Source organism: Quercus suber, unplaced genomic scaffold (assembly GCF_002906115.3).
Source record: "Quercus suber isolate HL8 unplaced genomic scaffold, Cork oak 2.0 scaffold_597, whole genome shotgun sequence".
Classification (NCBI taxonomy): domain Eukaryota; kingdom Viridiplantae; phylum Streptophyta; class Magnoliopsida; order Fagales; family Fagaceae; genus Quercus; species Quercus suber.
In genome coordinates this window covers 390,683-409,376 of record NW_027070041.1, presented here as the reverse complement: position 1 = coordinate 409,376, position 18,694 = coordinate 390,683, and the positions used below count along the sequence as shown (strand labels likewise).

The 18,694-nt window shown below is 34.5% G+C and overlaps 1 protein-coding gene across 1 annotated transcript; it reads right to left on the bottom strand.

Moving 5' to 3' along the window:
* Nucleotides 1-2,434: 2,434 nt before the first annotated feature.
* On the bottom strand, nt 2,435-9,602 carry LOC112001447 (esterase). Its single transcript, XM_024033608.2, has 5 exons — nt 9,307-9,602; nt 6,014-6,226; nt 4,786-4,955; nt 4,140-4,404; nt 2,435-2,866 (listed from the first exon to the last, which is right to left on the bottom strand). The coding sequence occupies exons 1-5, from the start codon at nt 9,563-9,565 to the stop codon at nt 2,616-2,618; spliced, it is 1,158 nt and encodes a 385-aa protein (XP_023889376.2). The 5' UTR covers nt 9,566-9,602; the 3' UTR covers nt 2,435-2,615.
* Nucleotides 9,603-18,694: the final 9,092 nt, after the last annotated feature.

Sequence of the window (18,694 nt, the reverse complement as noted above, 5' to 3'; positions counted from 1 at the left end):
AACTCGTGACTCATTCTAGTCGCAAGTGACTCGCCGGTGCACCCTATTTTACTGAAAACTGACTTTTCACATTCCATCTCATACCCTACTATAAATACCCTTATACCCACAAAATGTAGAGAGCTTCTAGAGAGAATTTTGAGAGAGAAACCTTAGAGAAAGATAAGATGATTCATCCACAATCTTATATATTTGATTCTCCAAATTCCTCTACTCTTACCTTCTTCGTTGTCATACCCATGAGAGAATCTTAAGCCAAATCCTTACCTCACCAAATTCATAGCAGTGAGAAGGTTCTTGGTGTTTAGGAAGCAGTTCAAGAGAGAACCAATTCATATTGGTTGATGCAATGGGCTAATTGCGAAATCCAGTAAACTAGAGAAGAAAAAGTTAGGCGTAACCTTGTTGGAGTAAGAAGCTTGGAGGGTTTAGGTGCATCGGGTAGATTAAGCTTGGGGGGTCTATTCTTATTCATGTATCCCAACTAGTTTTCTAGTGGATCATTTTACCACTAGAAGGGCGGTGGAGAGGTTTTTCGCCGAGTTCTTTGGTTTCCTCTTCGATAACACGTGCCAGTGTTATCGAGTGTTTGCTTTTCTCTATCCCTTACTCTTTGCTTTTAATTACCGCTGAGTTGTGATTAAAATATGGCTTAGAGTAGTTTGCATATTTGGGTACAACTTATATTTCATATTCCGCAAGTATATTGTTTAAATATAAGCTTATTTTGGATAATTTGATTTTGGGGTTCTAAACATTCATAAGTGTTTTACACACTAAGTGAGCTTTCACACTCTAACAATCACAAACTAAATTTCTTCTTTGCAAGTTGGGTATCATGAATATCAACCCCAACTCCAAGGGAAGTGTTGAGAAAGACTAACCCAATATAGAAATTTGTCGAAACCTATCAAGAACATTGCAACTGTCTAGCTTGTAGTTCAAAAGAAATAAAGAAAGTAGACATAGAAGCGGTGTCGTTTTATGCTAAAGTCCCAAACTTAGACACGATCTAATAGAAAATAGGAGTATCTTAGAAAGTTCAAAAATCTGTATATGGATATTTTAGTATGAAAAATGATAAAATCCAAACAGAAAATCACTTGTTTACTACATCTGATAGTTTAATCCAATTGCACGCATATTATGACACAGAGTGGGCCAACTGTAGGGACACTCGTAAACCAATTACTACTTGGTAAATTACTTTACTAGAATTTCCTCAAAAAAAAAAAAAAAGGAAGAGAGAGAGAGAGAGATAAAAACCTTGCTTACTAGAAGACCAAGAAACAAACAAGTGTTTCTCATTCATCAAAATGGCAAAATTTAGATCAATGGGGACAACTTTTTTGTGAGGTCACCAGCTAAAACATCTTAACAGACCTTAATACGAATTGTACTATGAAAACAAGGTTGCCATTCATATAGCTTCAGATCCAATCTTCCAAAACAATCAAAATGAAGAAGAAGAAAAAAAAACCAAAGTTCATTTAAATTTGATCATTTATTCATTCTAGTTTATATGCTTATGATTGGTGGCTTGATTAAGTTTACACGTGGGTGCATGGCATGATGTCTTAACCATGTAAGACTTTGAGTTACTCTGTGTAGGACATGTAAAGCAACCCTAGCTGACTTCTATTGAGAGATGCTACGTCTACAACATTTTTACAACAAATCACAGATGGTTAGTTGTTATTGGTTCAAATTTGAAACTAACACTGAAATTACTTTTTTGCCCCAACAATAACAACCAGTAACAACCTGCCACTTATGATTTGTTGTAAAAATGTTGTAGATATATCATTTCTCGACTTCTATTTTATGCTAATTAATATATGGGTTGTGTTAACAAGTGCTTATAAGGCAATTGTTAATAAACCATATTAGGAAAGTTTTAACACCATTTTCATGGGAAATATAGAAAGTTGTCAAAAAAATTAATTGCATTATCATTTTTCCATAAAATGTTTTAAAAATAGTTCCTAAAAAAATGCCCTTAGGACATCCGTTAACATTTCCCTTAATATAATACACTAGTTATGTGGCTACATGTGAAGTAACCCTAGCCGCAAAAGTAGAATAGGGTTTTTTCTATTCCCTATTATTTTGGTAGAGTTTTAAGCTGCAACTTTATTCTAAAATTTTTTAGGTTTCTCTAGCCGCTTGCTTCTTGTGAGCGAGAGCTCTTGGGAGTATTTGGAATTTGGATTTTGTGAGAGTGTTTTGATACCACTTTTTGTAATCTCCTTTTGTTGGTGAAACTTTCTTCTCAACACTATCTATGCATTTAGGCCAAGGCCAAACCACGTAAATTTTCGTATTCCCGTATGATTGTTTCTTTTTTTTTTCTATTTCTATTTTGCATAAACTCATTGTTATTTGGTTATACACACAACAAATAGATATTTACGCCTCTGCTATTCTCAACAAATTGATATTAAAGCTTGTGCTTTTGCAACACATATAACAGGACTATCTTAAATAAATAGCAGGCTATTTCAGAATTAAGCCAATATCTATATGGGAGACGATAATTAACGAGTACATAATAACTTGCAGTACAAGATTATTTTGATTTATATATAGGTGCTTGTGCAATTGTGCCTATGAATCTAAATGTTGTGACAAGCCATTTTCAAGGGTATTGGTGGATCTGAAAAGGTTCCAGTTGAAATTAGGTCGAAAACAAACTTGTTTGCAACCTCTGTATAGTGAATCCCATCCCAATTTACTCTAACTGAGGGGCGTTCACATGAACCAACAAATGTCTGGCTTCCATTGACTGTGATTGTTCCTCCACAACCAACGTTATAATTGTACATGCCACCATAGCCACAACAAGCAACGAGAGGAAGCTCAAATCCTAATATTTTCAAGCAACAATGGGAAATTTTTTGACAATTCAATAATTGAAGGATGAGCAATTTTCATAAAATTTTATGCCACTTAAGAATAATTCATTTTAAAAAAATGAAAAAAATGCTAATAAGCATCTCAGTATTTTTTTGAAAATATTCCATAGTTGAAGGATGAGCGATTTAAATCTTGGATGTTGCCATTGAAAATTGTTCGGTCACAATCTGAATGACCCCTTGTGATTAACCCTAATTAATTAATTAATTAATTAGCCAAGTTATTAATTAATCAATTTAACATGCAAATACGTGGAAGCACAAACAAATCACCAAATACTAATTATGCAGCGGAAAAATAAATGACACGGTGATTTGTTTACGAATGGGGAAAACCTTAACGGCAAAAACCCCACCGGGTGATTTTCAGGTCACCACTCCCGAAACTCCACTATTATCAAATCAAGCGGTTACAAGAAAGGAATCCCAAGTACCTTACCAACCTACAGTTGAACCCTTACCCCAATACCCAATTGGACTTGATCTGTAGTGACAGTCTCCACCTTTGATGCACGGCTCCCAAGTACGTGACTAACCAATGCGCGGATCCAAGTATGCGACTTCAGAACACCAACTTGAGAAAGAATAGTTGGCTGCAAAGTTCTTCAGTTCATCCACGTGATGAATAGCAGGAAGATGCTTGGTCACAAAACCCTATGGTGCAAATACACAGCAACTTCTTGATGGAAGATGAACTAGGTCAAGAACCTTGTCTGTTGAGCACAATTTGCATAAACAGAGATTGCTCAATGATAATACAACTTGTGTCTTCCAAAACGGCTCTTAAAATAATCATTTTATCTGTTTAGGGTTAGAAGAAAAGAAAGCCCAAAAACATATTCACGGATCCCAAGAAAATCAGATTGGAATTCTGACTTTTTAATTCTCGACAGATAGCAGGTGTCGAGGTAGCTATCGAGAGGTGTCGAGCTTTAAAAATCCTGCACTTCAACTTGCTTTTTCTTAGACAGACTTGATGACTTCAACACTTGAGCTTGAAACATTGTTTCTTGAAGTATTAAAAACACCTAGAACTACCCAATTACAAGCAGAGTGCGTTTTGTCAAAGGATTAGCCAATTTACATAACTAAGTGACATATGTTCTTAAACAAGTTAAAACATATATGTCCTAACAAAAATATCAAGATGTCTCTATCCCTAATTAATAATTATTAATAATTTTTTGTCATATAATTTTCACTGTAAAAATTTATGGGGCTTACCATATTCCTTTGGTTTAGTAAATAGAGAGTACTTGACAGAGTAGACGTCCACATATGTGATTGCAGCTAATGGAAGATCCTTCCTTAGTTGAACTATGGTCTCCTTCAAATTGTGGTTGAAATATTGAGCTACATCATTATAAGACTTTGCGCAACCATAGCTGTCCCTTTGAGCTGATGGAAAAGTGGCCAAAATATAGGGAAGCCAGCCAATTGGTCCCGTGTTATGGATCCAAAACGATCTAGCTCCCAAATTATATATATTCTACATCATAACATCACTTGATTAGCATTAAAAAAATACTTTAGTTAATGAAGGCACAAGCTAAAGTGTATTTAATGCTCTATTAAATTTTTTTTTTTAATTAAGTCAAATTATGCACATATTTTTTTTTAAAAAAAACACACACACACACACAAAATCACAATGAAATTATTCCTGCAATTTTTATATATTTTGCAAAAAAAAATTAAAAAAATTTAGTTACCTGCTTTTTGTTGTCTTTTTGTTGTTTGTTTGATTTATTTTTACTTTTTCCTTTTTTCTAATTAGTTTAACAAAGTGATCATGTTACTTCTTAACGTAGTGCGCCAAAGCCAAGCCAGCCTATTTTCAATGACTAATCGAATCGTAGTATAAATTTACCTTAACATTAATGGAGAACTTGTTTACTATATCAGGGATAGAAGCATTGACTTCCTCTATGTTCATGTTACCAAAGAACCCCTCACCAAGATCATTCTGGCCGATATCGAATGTGTATAATGCTTTTGAAAAATAATCCCCCTTGGGCATTAAAGTTGCAAATATTCCTCCTACAAGAAATTTAAGAAGGCCCAATATAAAGCGAAAATGTATTTGATAATATAGATGGTTATAAGCTCCTCAATTCTCAACAAATATATGAGGTGTTTTACGAGCACAACAAAATATCACATCTTTAATAGGTTCCAGTTAGCTCAACTGGTAAAGTCTTTAATGGTTATATAAAAGATCTGGGATTTAATCCCCGTCTTCACCAAAACTAATTAGTGTCTTGGTTTGATGATAAAGAGCTATCATCAGGAGAGGACGCCATAAGTTGAAACTCTCTCAAAAATATATATATATATATATATATATATCACATCTTCACAACAAGCTTACATGCCAACTTATCATAAGTCATAGTAAAATTAAATTTTACTAGGACCCACCACAACTCAAAACAATGGTATTGTAAAAATGCTGTGAGATTTTGTTATATTCATAAACTTTTTCAATACATAATATTATGTTTACACATTTTAGAATTTTACCCTAAATACATTTTCTTAAATGTTGTACCTTAAATTCCTACCATGTGCCAAGAGTATTGTAACTTAACTAATATCTTCTAAATGCTTTGGTGTTTTTAATGAAAATATCCAAAATTCGAATCTCTCATTCCCATCCCCCATTGTAAGTTGTAACCTACCATGTAATTATATAAATTGATGTAGCAAATCTTTCCATAAAGACAACTAATTCAAATATGGGGTTTATTGATTAATAAATTCACATGTTTGAATATTGGACATCTCTATTGGAAACATAAGGAGATGTCAATTGATTTACAAGACCCTTGACAAAAGCAATAATAATCTAAGAACACCTAAGGAAATACAAATCTATAACTATTGTTTTATGATAAAAGACAATTAAATAAAAGATTATTATCTTTTTCTAATTAAATCCGATCATATAGTTGAATGTAATTAAAAATTGTAATATATATAACATCTAAGAAACTGTAAATCAAATATTAATCAAAATCAATCATTGAATTTAATTAGAATATACAGTATATTACACCTAAGAAAGTGTAAATAAAGTTTGTTGTTGCTGAAATTACCTTTTTTCCTAATCATTTGTGATCTGGATTTGAACTGCACGAATTGTTGTGAGTATTGTATATCGAGGTAAAAGGGACTAAATACACCAGCAGGTACAATATTGGTTGGTAGTCTGATTGTGGATGCAGACGTGGCAAAATTTGCACCGTGTGAGAAATTAGTCCCCAAGGAATCAAGATAAGCACTCAGATATGGGAGACCAAGACTTCTTGCTGCAACCATACAATGTGAGTGATCAAACAGTTGATAATTAGGCATGGCGCTTATAATGGGAATTAAATAAATTTCAACTATGCTGTGGAAATAAAAAATTTCACAATTTAAAAAAAAAATTTAACGTCACTTTTATATCCAACTTTCAAATGATGATGTTGAAGCAACATATTCTGATACTAAAAAGAAAAAAATTAACAAATGTCCTAAGAGTATTGCTTTATAAAATATTATTAGAAATTTTTTTTAGGGGTGTCAAATGAGTGAGTTGGGTGGTTTTGGGGTGAGCATAATTGAGTTGGGTACATAAAACTCATTTACCTATTTATTGCCCATTTAAATAATTACTTCTAACCTAAACCTAACTCGTGAGTTCCAATTAACTCAACTAATAAAGTTTCTGATGGTTAAATAAGAGATTTGGGCAATCCCTACCTACACCAAAAAAACCGATTTAGTGTCTTAATCTAATAATAAATAAATAAAAACTATCAATAGGAGCGGATGCCATAGATTAAAAATCTAAAAATAAAATAAAAAACCCTAAACCCAACCCAACCCAGTTATTATGGGTAAATCTCAACCCACCTAATTACTCAATAATTAAAATTACCAGAATGCCACAAAAATTTAAAAATGACCAAGTACTCATAAAATCATTTAAATTTATCAAAATACTCACGAAACCTAAAAATGATCAAAATACCCCCTAAATCTAGAAAATGACCGAAATACCCCTCGAAACCTAAAAATTGACCAAAATACCCCCGAAACCTAAAAATCTACCAAAACACCCTTGAAATCTTAAAAATGACCAAAATACGCCCAAACGTAAAATTGACCAAAATACCTACTAAACCTAAAAATTGATCGAAATACTTCTAAAATCTTAAAATGACCAAAATACCCTCGAAACATAAAAATTAACCAAAATACCACATAAACGTAAAAAAAATAACTGAAAACCCCCGAAACCTAAAAAATGACTAAAATAACCCTAAAGTCTAAAATTTGACCAAAATAACCCAAACCTAAAAATGACCAAAATACCCCTAAAACCTTAAAATGACCAAATTACCCCTAAAACTGTAAATGACCAAAATACCCCCTATAAACCTAAAAAAATGATCAAAATACCCCTGAAACCTAAAAATGATTAAAATATCCTCAAACCTATAAAATGATGAAAATAATCCTAAACCTTTAAAATGACCCAAATAAACCCAAAACCTCTAAAATGATCACAAATAACTAGAAACCTTTAAAATTACCCAAAATGCCCTGAAACCTCTAAAACGACCAAAACAGCTCTAAAACTATAAAACGACCAAACACCCCTCAAAATATCTAAAATGACCAAAATACCACTAATCGTATAAGATGAACAAAGTAGACCTAAAGCCTCTTAAATTACCAAAATAGGGGATTGGGGTATTTTGGATGTTTCGAGGGTATTTTCGTCCAATTAAAGGTTCTAAGAGTATTTTAGTCATTTTGTAGGTTTCGAGGGAATGTTACTAATATTTTAGGTTTTATGGGTGTTTCGTTAATTTTACATTTTGGGGCTATTTTTGTAATTTTCTAGGTTTCCAAGGTCTTTTAGTCATTTTTAAGGTTTTGGGGATATTTCGGTCATTCTTTAGGATTTGAGGGTATTTTAGTCCTTTTTTAGGTTTAGGGTTATTTTGGTTATTTTTTAGATTTAGGGGGGATTTTGGTCATTTTTTAGGTTTAGTGTGTATTTTTATTGTCTTACAGGTTTAAGGGGCATTTTTGTCATTTTATAGGTTTCAGGGTATTTTGGTCATTTTTTATATTTCAAGGATATTTTGGTCATTTTTAGGTTTAGGGGCTATTTTGGTCATATTTTGGTTTAGGGGTATTTCGGTCATTTTTTAGGTATAAGAGGTATTTTGGTGATTTTTAGATTTCGAGGGTATTTCGGCCATTTTTTAAGTTTCTGGGGTACTTTTATCATTTTTAGATTTAGGGGGTATTTTTGTCAATTTTTTGGTGATTTTTAGATTTCGAGGGTATTTAAGCCATTTTTTAAGTTTCAGGGGTATTTTTATCATTTTTAGATTTAGGGGGTATTTTTGTCAATTTTTAGGTTTTAGGGGTATTTTGGTCGTTTTTTAGGTTTAGCGGTATTTTGATCAATTTTTAGGTTTTGAGGGTATTTCGGTCATTTTTTAGGTTTAGGGGTATTTTGGTCATTTTGTAGGTTTTGGAGTATTTCAATCATTTTTTAGGTTTCGGGGGTATTTTGGTAATTTTGAAGGTTAGGTGGGCATTTTGATAATTTTGAGGATTAGGGGGGTATTTTGGTCTTTTTTATGGTTTTAGAAGCATTTTGGTTATTTTTTAAGTTTCAGGGGGTATTTTGCTAATTTTTGGGTTAAGGGGGTATTTTGGTCTTTTTTAGGTTTTGTAGAAATGATACTTGGATTATAATGGGTTAATACCCATTTTATCCAATTAATAATTAGGTGGATTTGGGTCTCATTTAAGTGATTAGATTTGAGTGGGCAAATGAGTTTAGGTTGATTTTGAAACTCCTATTTTTTGTTAGAAAAGAAAAAAAAAACAACTGATTTATTTGACAATCTTCTACATTTCTAATAAAAGATATATTAAAACTTTTCTAAAATAATCTAATAACAAATGTCCTAAAAACATCTAATTACCAGGAACCATATATAACCCATGATTCCACCTTGGCGCTTTGGTTGTTCTATCATTTTAATGTGGATAAAAAGGGATCATCAATGAGAAAATAAGTGTCTATGGATCTTCATAGGCCTACCGCCTACTTAGTAGTGCAGACTCTATCTATATATACTATGTTTTTTATTTGACCAATTTTCTTTTTATTTGCGCAATATTTAACAGAACAAAACGCAGTACTTTCTATCATTAACAGTCTAACACTGACAATAATAGCTAAACGACCTCACTTACTCAACTTTTGCATACAAAGAAAGGACAAGGTTTTTATTCAACAGTAACTCTGAGAATCTTATTCCAAAATTCTTAGTTTATAAGACTAGGATCTGCTAAAAAGAAACGAGGTACATACCCATGAAATCGATCATGAGCCGGCCATCGGAGGCCCTTCCAGCAGGTTTGTGAAAATAGGTCTCCCCATAAGGTGGTGGTGTTGTTCTAAGGGAAGCAGACAATCCACCGGTATCAGAATTTGAGTCACCAAAGTTAAAAATTGCTGGAAAGTTGCAATTTTTCAAACCTAATACAGGATTCAGTGTGGAAGCAAACAACAAAAGCATACAAAAGAAAGAGAGAGAAATTGTGAACTTGAGAATGGTAGGAGACTCCATATTGGATAAAGAAAGAGAGCCGCAAATAATATTGAAACCAAGAAAGAAAGTTTGATGCTTATATATTGTAAGGAAAAGTGCACTACCGTGTCCTATATGGCTATATCTATTCCTGGTTGTCAAAGGCCTAGACTTCGTGTTCATCTTTGAATTCTGGTGATGATGAATATTATGTAACTTAGACTAGTATAAAATTCTAGAAAGTCAATCCAATAGGTCCGTATCTGTCGGTTCATGTTTATTTTGAAGTAAGTAGAGGTTCCTAAAATGTGATTGATGATGTGAATTTTCCTCAGTTGAATTCTTCATGCAGACATAGGGGACGACCAAACACCACCTACAAAATATGAAAGACTTCTCAAATAATAACACCGGTATGGTGCTTACCAAGGACCCTCAGTGGTCGTTGCGGTCCATAATTTGAACATTACCCTTTGTTTTCTAACCAATAGTCGTATGAAAAACCAATGGGGCTTAGATATGGACCTTATCTTCCTGGGGGGACTTATGCTGTTTTCTTTAGCAGAAACCAAGTTAAGTTTCAACATGAGAGAGACGTGACAATTCTACTCCTACATTTACGGAGACGACTTGACCTACAGTAAAATCGTGCAAGTGAATTGGATCAATGAATAAAGGAACCTTCTTCTTTTGTAAATAATATCAAATGGTTAGAAAATAAATTGACACATTTAAAACGTTATGATTCATTTTAACACGTAAGAAAAATTGTTAGAACTTAAAAACTGAAATAGTAATTAGTTAAACCAAAATATTTTGAACTCCATGACTGCCCACAATCATAGAATGAAAAGTAGTTAAGGTACATAATTTAAACTTGACCCTTTGATTTTTAGCCAAAAGTCATGAAAAATTGATAGGGCTTAGTTATGGACCCTACCTTAGAAGAAAGGAAATTAAAGTTGAAAGATTATTAGATTAAGAGCTCCGTTGTCCCTTCCTTAAGTTTCAACATGAGAGAGACACGCCCAAGTCTACCCGACATTTGCAGAGACGAATTGACCTACTGTAAGTCGATGCGTGTGAATTGGGTCAATGAATCAAAAAATCCTTTAATTTTTTTGGGTTAAGTGAATGAGCTCGAATTGGACGTTAAAGAAAAACTTCACTTGTTTCTTTCTTGGAAGGATACATATATTTAGGATATAATACCACTTATTACTGAAAACTGAAAATATTATAATAGAATAATTTTTAAATATATAAATAGTGCCTTCAGACCCAATTTTAAAGTTGTTTTTACTGGGAAAAAGTAATTGCAAGTCCGTGAATAGTGCACAAGACCCACACAAAATGCACAGAGTGTACAAATGCAAACGCAAACTTTGTATCCAAAAGTGCACTTAGTGTGCATTTGGAAAGCCCGTTTTGCCCTTCACAACGCACTTTTTTTTAGTGGGTCTTGTGCACTGTTCACGGGACCCACAAACATCTTTTTCAACAAAATAAACATTAAAAATTAGTTCTACGGTACTATTCATACATTTAAAAATTATTATACTACAGTATTTTCAGTTTTCAATTTTCAATTTTCAGCAATAAGTAATATCTAAACAGAGCCTTAGTTGCTATGACGTGCGAGGTAATTCATGATCACGAACTAGGTGCCTATCCCACTTGACCCTTGTTTTTCTTCTTCGATTCTTTTCTGTAAGTTGTATATGTTTCTCCTTTAGCACGTGAAAGAAAAAGAAAAAGGAATCTCATTGGCTTGGGTTTTCTTTTTCTTTTCTTTTCATTTTTTAATTTTTTATAGGACATTGACTTGGGTTCTTTGTTATGGGATAAAGTAGTGTTTTTAATTTTTACTAATCCACTAGCTTTATGTATGATTTTGTCACAGTAAAGTACTAAAGTCTTCCTCTTACATTTTCTTTAGTTCAAGCCTTGGATCCAGCTAGTGCAACCTGAAGAGTCCGTGCGATTGTACCTCTAATCCTGGTATGGAAAACTGGTTATGGTGCAATATTGGTGCTTAATTATACCGAGTCCCATTCTTTCTTCCTAAATGTAAGATATAAGAGCATTCACATCAGCTCATCTAAATTTTTTGTCTATTTTACACGAAAAAACCTCATTTTTCTATTTTACACTACCACTTTTACAAAACACCCACATCAGTTCATTTATTTTACAAGATATTTCAATAAAATATTTACTCTACACCATTTTTTTATTATTTTCGTCAACCAACTCCATCCACATATATACGCGCCCTCTCTCTCTCTCTTCTGAACAGATCAACTCTCTCTCTCTCTCTCTCTCTCTCTCTCTCTCTTTCTCTCTTTTCTTCTTTCTCTCATTTCTTCTCTCTTTTCTTCCTTCTCTCACCGGACGATTCATTCCTTCTCTCTTTTCTTCCTTCTCTCACCGGCGATCGTCTCATTCCTTCTCTCACCGGCCGATCCAGATCGCTCCACGCTCCACACTCTGATCAAGCGATACCCACAAGCTCCGGTGACCCAAAACCTTTCTTCACCGGCCGATCCACCCTCCACAAGCACCGATCCATGCTCCACGCTTCACTGGCCTACCCACGAGCTCCCAGATCCTTTCTTCACCGGCCGATCCACGCTCCATGCTTCACCGGCCGACCCACGAGCTCCAGCAACCAATCCGAGGACCCATGTGTGTGTGTGTGTCTGCACCTTTGTTCTTATTGTGTTGCATTTGGTATTAGTTTCAATGTATTTGTTATTTGAGTGGAATTTTTTTGTGGGTCTTTTTGGATTTGGTTTAGCTCGAATGGGTTGCCTTCAAAAGTTGTGTTTGCATTAGATTTATGGGACTTTTACTGTCTAGATTTGTATAAATATTTGAGCTTTCTTTCTGTGCTTGTGTGTGGGTTAATTTTCAGTTGATTTGGCGCGCTGGATGCTGTAAGGGTTGGGGAAGAGAGGAAGGAGATGAGATTCCGTTAGAGAGGAGAGAGAAAAAATCATTAAAAAATTAAATGCATGAGCTACAGTACCCGTGTAAATTTACACGGGTACTGTAGCTCGTGGATAATTTTAGAAGATTTTACATGAGTTTAACCGGACTGATGTGGGCTGTTTTTGAACAAAAATGTGTAAATCTGAGCATTTTTTTTATTATACACACTTATAAATGAGCTGATGTGAATGCTCTAAGACTCAAAAAAAGGAAAAAGTGGACAACTAGGTTAAAAGCTCAAATTGGACTAGTATTAGCTGCTAGCTCTGTAGCTTGACTGTAAGTTATCGGGCTACTTCTAAGTTTTGATTGCTGTGCTTACAGCTTTCTTGTTATTTAGATATGGATAATATTGCCGCTATATTACAACCTTTGGACGTTAAATTGAGCTTCATTTTATATATTTTTGCAGCATCAACATAGGAAATTGCTATTCATTTTGTCTTCCTAAGTAACTTCCTCCTTTAAGACCGAGTTGATATTACGATGATGACCATTGTGTTTTACAATATATAGGTCCGTATCTGTCGGTTCATGTTTATTTTGAAGTAAGTAGAGGTTCCTAAAATGTGATTGATGATGTGAATTTTCCTCAGTTGAATTCTTCATCCAGACATAGGGGACGACCAAACACCCCCTACAAAATATGAAAGACTTCTCAAATAAAAACACCGGTATGGTGCTTAACAAGGACCCTCAGTGGTCGTTGCGGTCCATAATTTGAACATCACCCTTTGTTTTCTAACCAATAGTCATATGAAAAACCAATGGGGCTTAGAAATGGACCTTATCTTCCTGGGGGGACTTATGCTGTTTTCTTTAGCAGAAACCAAGTTAAGTTTCAACATGAGAGAGACGTGACAATTCTACTCCTACATTTACGGAGACGACTTGACCTACAGTAAAATCATGCAAATGAATTGGGTCAATGAATAAAGGAACCTTTTTCTTTTGTAAATAATATCAAATGGTTAGAAAATAAATTGACACATTTAAAACGTTATGATTCATTTTAACACGTAAAAAAAAATTGTTAGAACTTAAAAACCGAAATAGTAATTAATTAAACCAAAATATTTTGAACTCCATGACTGCCCACAATCATAGAATGAAAAGTAGTTAAGGTACATAATTTAAACTTGACCCTTTGATTTTTAGCCAAAAGTCATGAAAAATTGATAGGGCTTAGTTATGGACCCTACCTTAGAAGAAAGGAAATTAAAGTTGCAAGATTATTAGATTAAGAGCTCCGTTGTCCCTTCCTTAAGTTTCAACATGAGAGAGACATGCCTAAGTCTACCCGACATTTGCAGAGACGAATTGACCTACTGTAAGTCGATGCGTGTGAATTGGGTCAGTGAATCAAAAAATCCTTTAATTTTTTTGTGTTAAGTGAATGAGCTCGAATTGGACGTTAAAGAAAAACTTCACTTGACCCTTTGTTGTCTTCCTAAGCAACTTCCTCCTTTAAGACCGATTTGATATTACGATGATGACCATTGTGTTTTACAATATATAGGAAAGTATTAGAGCATCTCCAGCAGAATAGCCAAATTTTTGTATTGTTTGGCTAATGAACAGTGACATTTAGCTTTTGCCTACTCACTTTTTCAAATACACTTTCAATAGATTCTCTATCTCATTCTCTATCTCATTTAAATATTATTTCTTTATTCATTCTTTATCATCATTTATTCTTCCTATATTTATTCTCAATAATTATATTTTTTAATGGAAAGTGTCATATTTACAACATTTTTCGCAATACTTTCACAACAAAATTTATGTGAAAATTTGTTACTAGTTCTAATTTGAACTCACTATTGAAATTATTTTTTTTTCTCACAAATATTATCTAATAAAAATTTATTACTTAAAATTTACTGTGAAAATATTGTAAAAATATTGTAGTAGAATTTCTTAATTAGGATTTTTTATTTTTTATATTATTTTTTTACCTTTTCTCTCATTTTCATCCACGTTTTTTTTTTCTTTTTTTCCTTTTTTTTCTTTTTCTTTTTTTCTCCTCCACACAAGACACACATACCCCTTCTTTTTATTTTCTTTTTCACCTCACAAACATTCCAGCCCTTCATCACATCAGAGAGAGAGAGAGAGAGAGAGAGAGCTTGGGCCTCCACCGCATGCACTGCCGCTCCAGCACTTCACCGCCGCTCCAGCCACCACGACAGCATCTCCATCGCCGCTCCAGCCACCGCTCGTCGTCCTCCCCACCGATCGGCTTGGGTCAGATCGGCTTTTTTTTTTTTTTTTTTCATATTTGCTTGTTCTGATTCAATTTTATTTTAAAAAAAAAAAAAAAAGGAAGCAACGGCATCGGAGAGAATGAGAGAATGAGAGGAAAAAAAAAAGAAAAAAAGAAGAAGAAGAAGCAACGGAGAGAATGAGAGAGAAAAAGAAATCTGGAGGAGAGAGAAAGAATTAATATAATAAGCAGTTGTTATAATATTTTATTCAAGAAATTCAATAGCTAATGAACAGTAGCCCATCAGATTTGTTGGGCTACTGTTCATTAGCAAAAAAAAAAAATTGAGGAATAGAGAAGCTGCTGGAGCACATATTCTCCAAAATTTAGCTAATATACGTGGATGCCTCTACCGCTGGAGATGCTCAGAGGTTGGCCAGGCTGCACAAAGCCAAGTACACTATTCTCACCTACCCATTTTGCAAGACAGTGAGCGACATTGTTCTTATTTTTTGAGCCCATAAAAAATTACTTTCTATTTAGTTTATGCTTACCAAAGCTTTGATATTTTCTAAAAGTTGCATAATTTCCCACTTATTGGTCGGGGATTAGGAAGAGTCATCGAAGTGGACTGCAAGGCATTTAAGTCGGACCAGGCAAGATTCCTCTGGGTCTGCATTGAGGTTCTGTTAAACAAGCCACTAAGGAGGGGCGGTCCAATAGTGAGCCTAGAGGGAGATGAAGCCAGGGTGGCCTTTCGTTATGAGCATTTTGTTAGGATTAGTGCTCTTAAATCCTATTATATGATACTATGTATGACTTAATGTTGTGATTAATAAATTTGTTTTATTATTATCTAAAATAATGATAACATGAATGTTTGGACATTATCATTTAGTCCATGAGATGCATAGTATGTGATTTATGTGATTTAGTCACAGAAAATATAAGTCACAAGTATTTTGTAAAATCAGAATTTTAGTTCGTAGTCGGTGATGAAATTGGGTATTTCATCTGCAAATACTATAATATATTAATTAAGATGATTTGTCTTGATCATGAAAGTTGAGACTTCTAGTTGATGTGTTAATATATTTTAAGAGTTAAGATATATTGAACTGGACCGTTGTGATATTTATTATTCTCCTAACGACTATTAAATGAAGAATAAATCTCACAACTTCTATTTACATGAACTCTTAATCTTGAGAGAATAATGGACATGATCATGAAGTGTAGGTTGCTTTGATATATCAAGAGTGAGATCTAAAGTCACAATCAAAATTTTAGTATATTGGGCAGTCACATTTAGTGTTGATGGAACATATATTCTCAAGATGGAATTCATAATCTCTTAACGAAGATATAAAATATTCCCTTGAGATAAGTTTAATGGGTTTGGTTATTTAGTGTGTTAGGCCTAACCATTTTAATAAGGAGTTACTAAAGTATATATTTATGAAATTGGATTTCATAAATATATGATAAATAAATTATAGGATTAAACCGGGTACTCAAGGATTAAGATGTAGTAATCTTCAAAGTGACAGTCTATATTTATGACTTTATATTACTAAGAATATTTTATGAAGGAGTTGCATGTATAATAAAGTTTTGGGATATAATTAATTAATAAGGCCTAGATTACAATTATATTTATATAGTAGTATTAAATATAACTAATGGTAACTTTGGACTTGTCAAGAGTTAACAAAAAAGCCTATGACCCATTAGAGCTAATGTCTTATTGGTCATTTTGGTCCCACTTCAAGCCACATACTAAAGCCCAATTGGAAATGCCCAATAAGCCAGTCCAATTAGATAATCAGTTAGTTATAAAGGGAGAAACATATGAAATTTTATTTTAAGAGAGACATCATTGTGAAATGGTGTGTATGTGTGAGTGAAGCCACTCGATTATTCTCTCTTAGAAATTGATTGAGAGACCACACTTCTTGGGCATAAAGTGGAATTAGAGTGAAGATTAAAAGTGTTCCCAAGTACTTTCAATCTTTTGTTTTGAATTTCATTACACCAAGGTACGCTATCTTATTCTTAAATTTTGAAATTTACATAGTGCATGTTATCAATCATGAATGAAATAGATCCATGTTTGTTGCTTCCACTGTGTGTTTTGTATGAGATACAAAACCAGATTTACCAACACATTTGGTTGGGTGGTGTTTTGCATGTGATAGAATTGGACACAATGTTAAGGAGTGCGGGACTTTGAGTGACAAAGACAAAACAAGCAATCTGTACGGCGAGTGGTTTTGGAACGCGAGCACTCCATGACAACTCGAAGAACAAATAGCCGAGCCTACAACGACATCGGATTGGACCCTACACTCAAATTCAGCCAACTTAGATGCCGCCAATGACAGCTAGCCCTACACCAACCATCAATATGCGTACGGAAGGTCCAAAAATCCAAGAAACCGAATCTCCGAAAATCCAAGAAACGGTTTTAACAAGTCCAACATGCACGTTACAAACTTTAATGCCATCAAGACCTTCCACCCATACTACGTTACAAGAAGCCCCAAACAACACAGTGAAGCCAAATAATGACTCATTTAATCCCATTAATATGGTAAGTGATAACCTAGAAGGCAAGCAGTTGAAATTCTTGCCGACTTGGTGAGAAGAAAAGATCCCACTATTTTGTTTCTTATAGAGACAAAAATGACAATTCGTGAGATGGAATCAATCAAGACTGAGCTGGGTTTCCCTTTATGTTAGCAGTTTCTAGTGAGGGTAGAACAGGGGGTTTGGCTTTGCTGTGGAAGAGCGATGTAGTTGTCGACATGCAAACTTTCTCACCATACCACATTGACGTACAAGTACTCATTCCATCAATACAACCATCAATGCAACCTTGGAGACTGACGGGTATCTATGGCTATCTAGAGGAACAGCTGAAACTAGAAACATAGAGGTTGCTTTGCGATCTCCATGGCTGCTCTACACTTCCATGGCTATGTATTGGCGATTTATAATGAGATTTTGAGGTTCGACAAAAAGAATGGCGGAATCCCAAAGGCATTACATCTTATGCTAGAATTTCATAGTGCTCTACTCAGTTATGGCTTGTTAGACCTTGGTTACAATGGATATCAATATACATGGCGGAATGGTCAGAGAGGAGACGCTTTCATGGAGGAGAGGTTGGATAGGGCCTGCACATCCCTTGAGTGGTCTGTGTTGTACCCGGCAAGTAAGGTAAGCCACTTGACAGCCCCATACTCCGACCATGAACAGATCCTATTAGACATAAACCCATCTGTCTCTCCCACCAATCATTGGCAGCATAAGATACATAGATTTGAAGAGAAGTGGGTATCTCATCCGGAGTGCGAAGCTAAAATATGTGAGCCATGGACCCATGCACACACCTCGGGTAGCCCTATGAACTGATTGTTTGAGAAGATTAAAAAATGCCAAGCTGACCTTGTTGCATGGAGTAAGTTAGCTTTTGGTAACACTCAAGATTGCCTCAACGCTAAGCAAAACGAACTTGACGTAATGGTGCAGAATGGGTATGAACAAAACTTGGAGACCATAACCAATTTAAAAAGAGAGATTAATGAATTGATAAACCATGAGGAAGTATTCTGGAGGTAGCACTCTCAGTCAATTTTGGCTGTCCGCGGGGGATAAAAACACCAAGTTCTTCCATCAAAGAGCAAGTCAGAGAAGGAGGAAGAACAACATAGAAGGGTTGCATGACAGGAATGGGACATGGCAATCAAATATAGATGGGATCAGTGTTATAGCCAAGGAGTATTACACTGAATTATTCACTACATCAAATCCAAGGAATATGGACAGGGTACTTGAGGTGGTAGACAAGATGGTCAATGACGAAATGGCCCACATGCTAACTCAGCCATATACAGAGGAAGATTTTAAGGTGGCCCTCTTCAGCATGCACCCATCTAAATCCCCAGGGCCGGATGGAATGTCCC

What these genes read in the sequence shown, in the direction of transcription:
- LOC112001447 (XM_024033608.2), bottom strand. Translation starts at nt 9,565, where the DNA reads ATGGAGTCTCCTACCATTCTCAAGTTCACAATTTCTCTCTCTTTCTTT. An exon ending in ACAAATGATTAGGAAAAAAG is followed by an intron (nt 4,956 to 6,013) that starts GTAATTTCAGCA and finishes AATTTCTTGTAG; the next exon opens with GAGGAATATTTGCAACTTTA. An exon ending in AGTTCTCCATTAATGTTAAG is followed by an intron (nt 4,405 to 4,785) that starts GTAAATTTATAC and finishes GTTATGATGTAG; the next exon opens with AATATATATAATTTGGGAGC.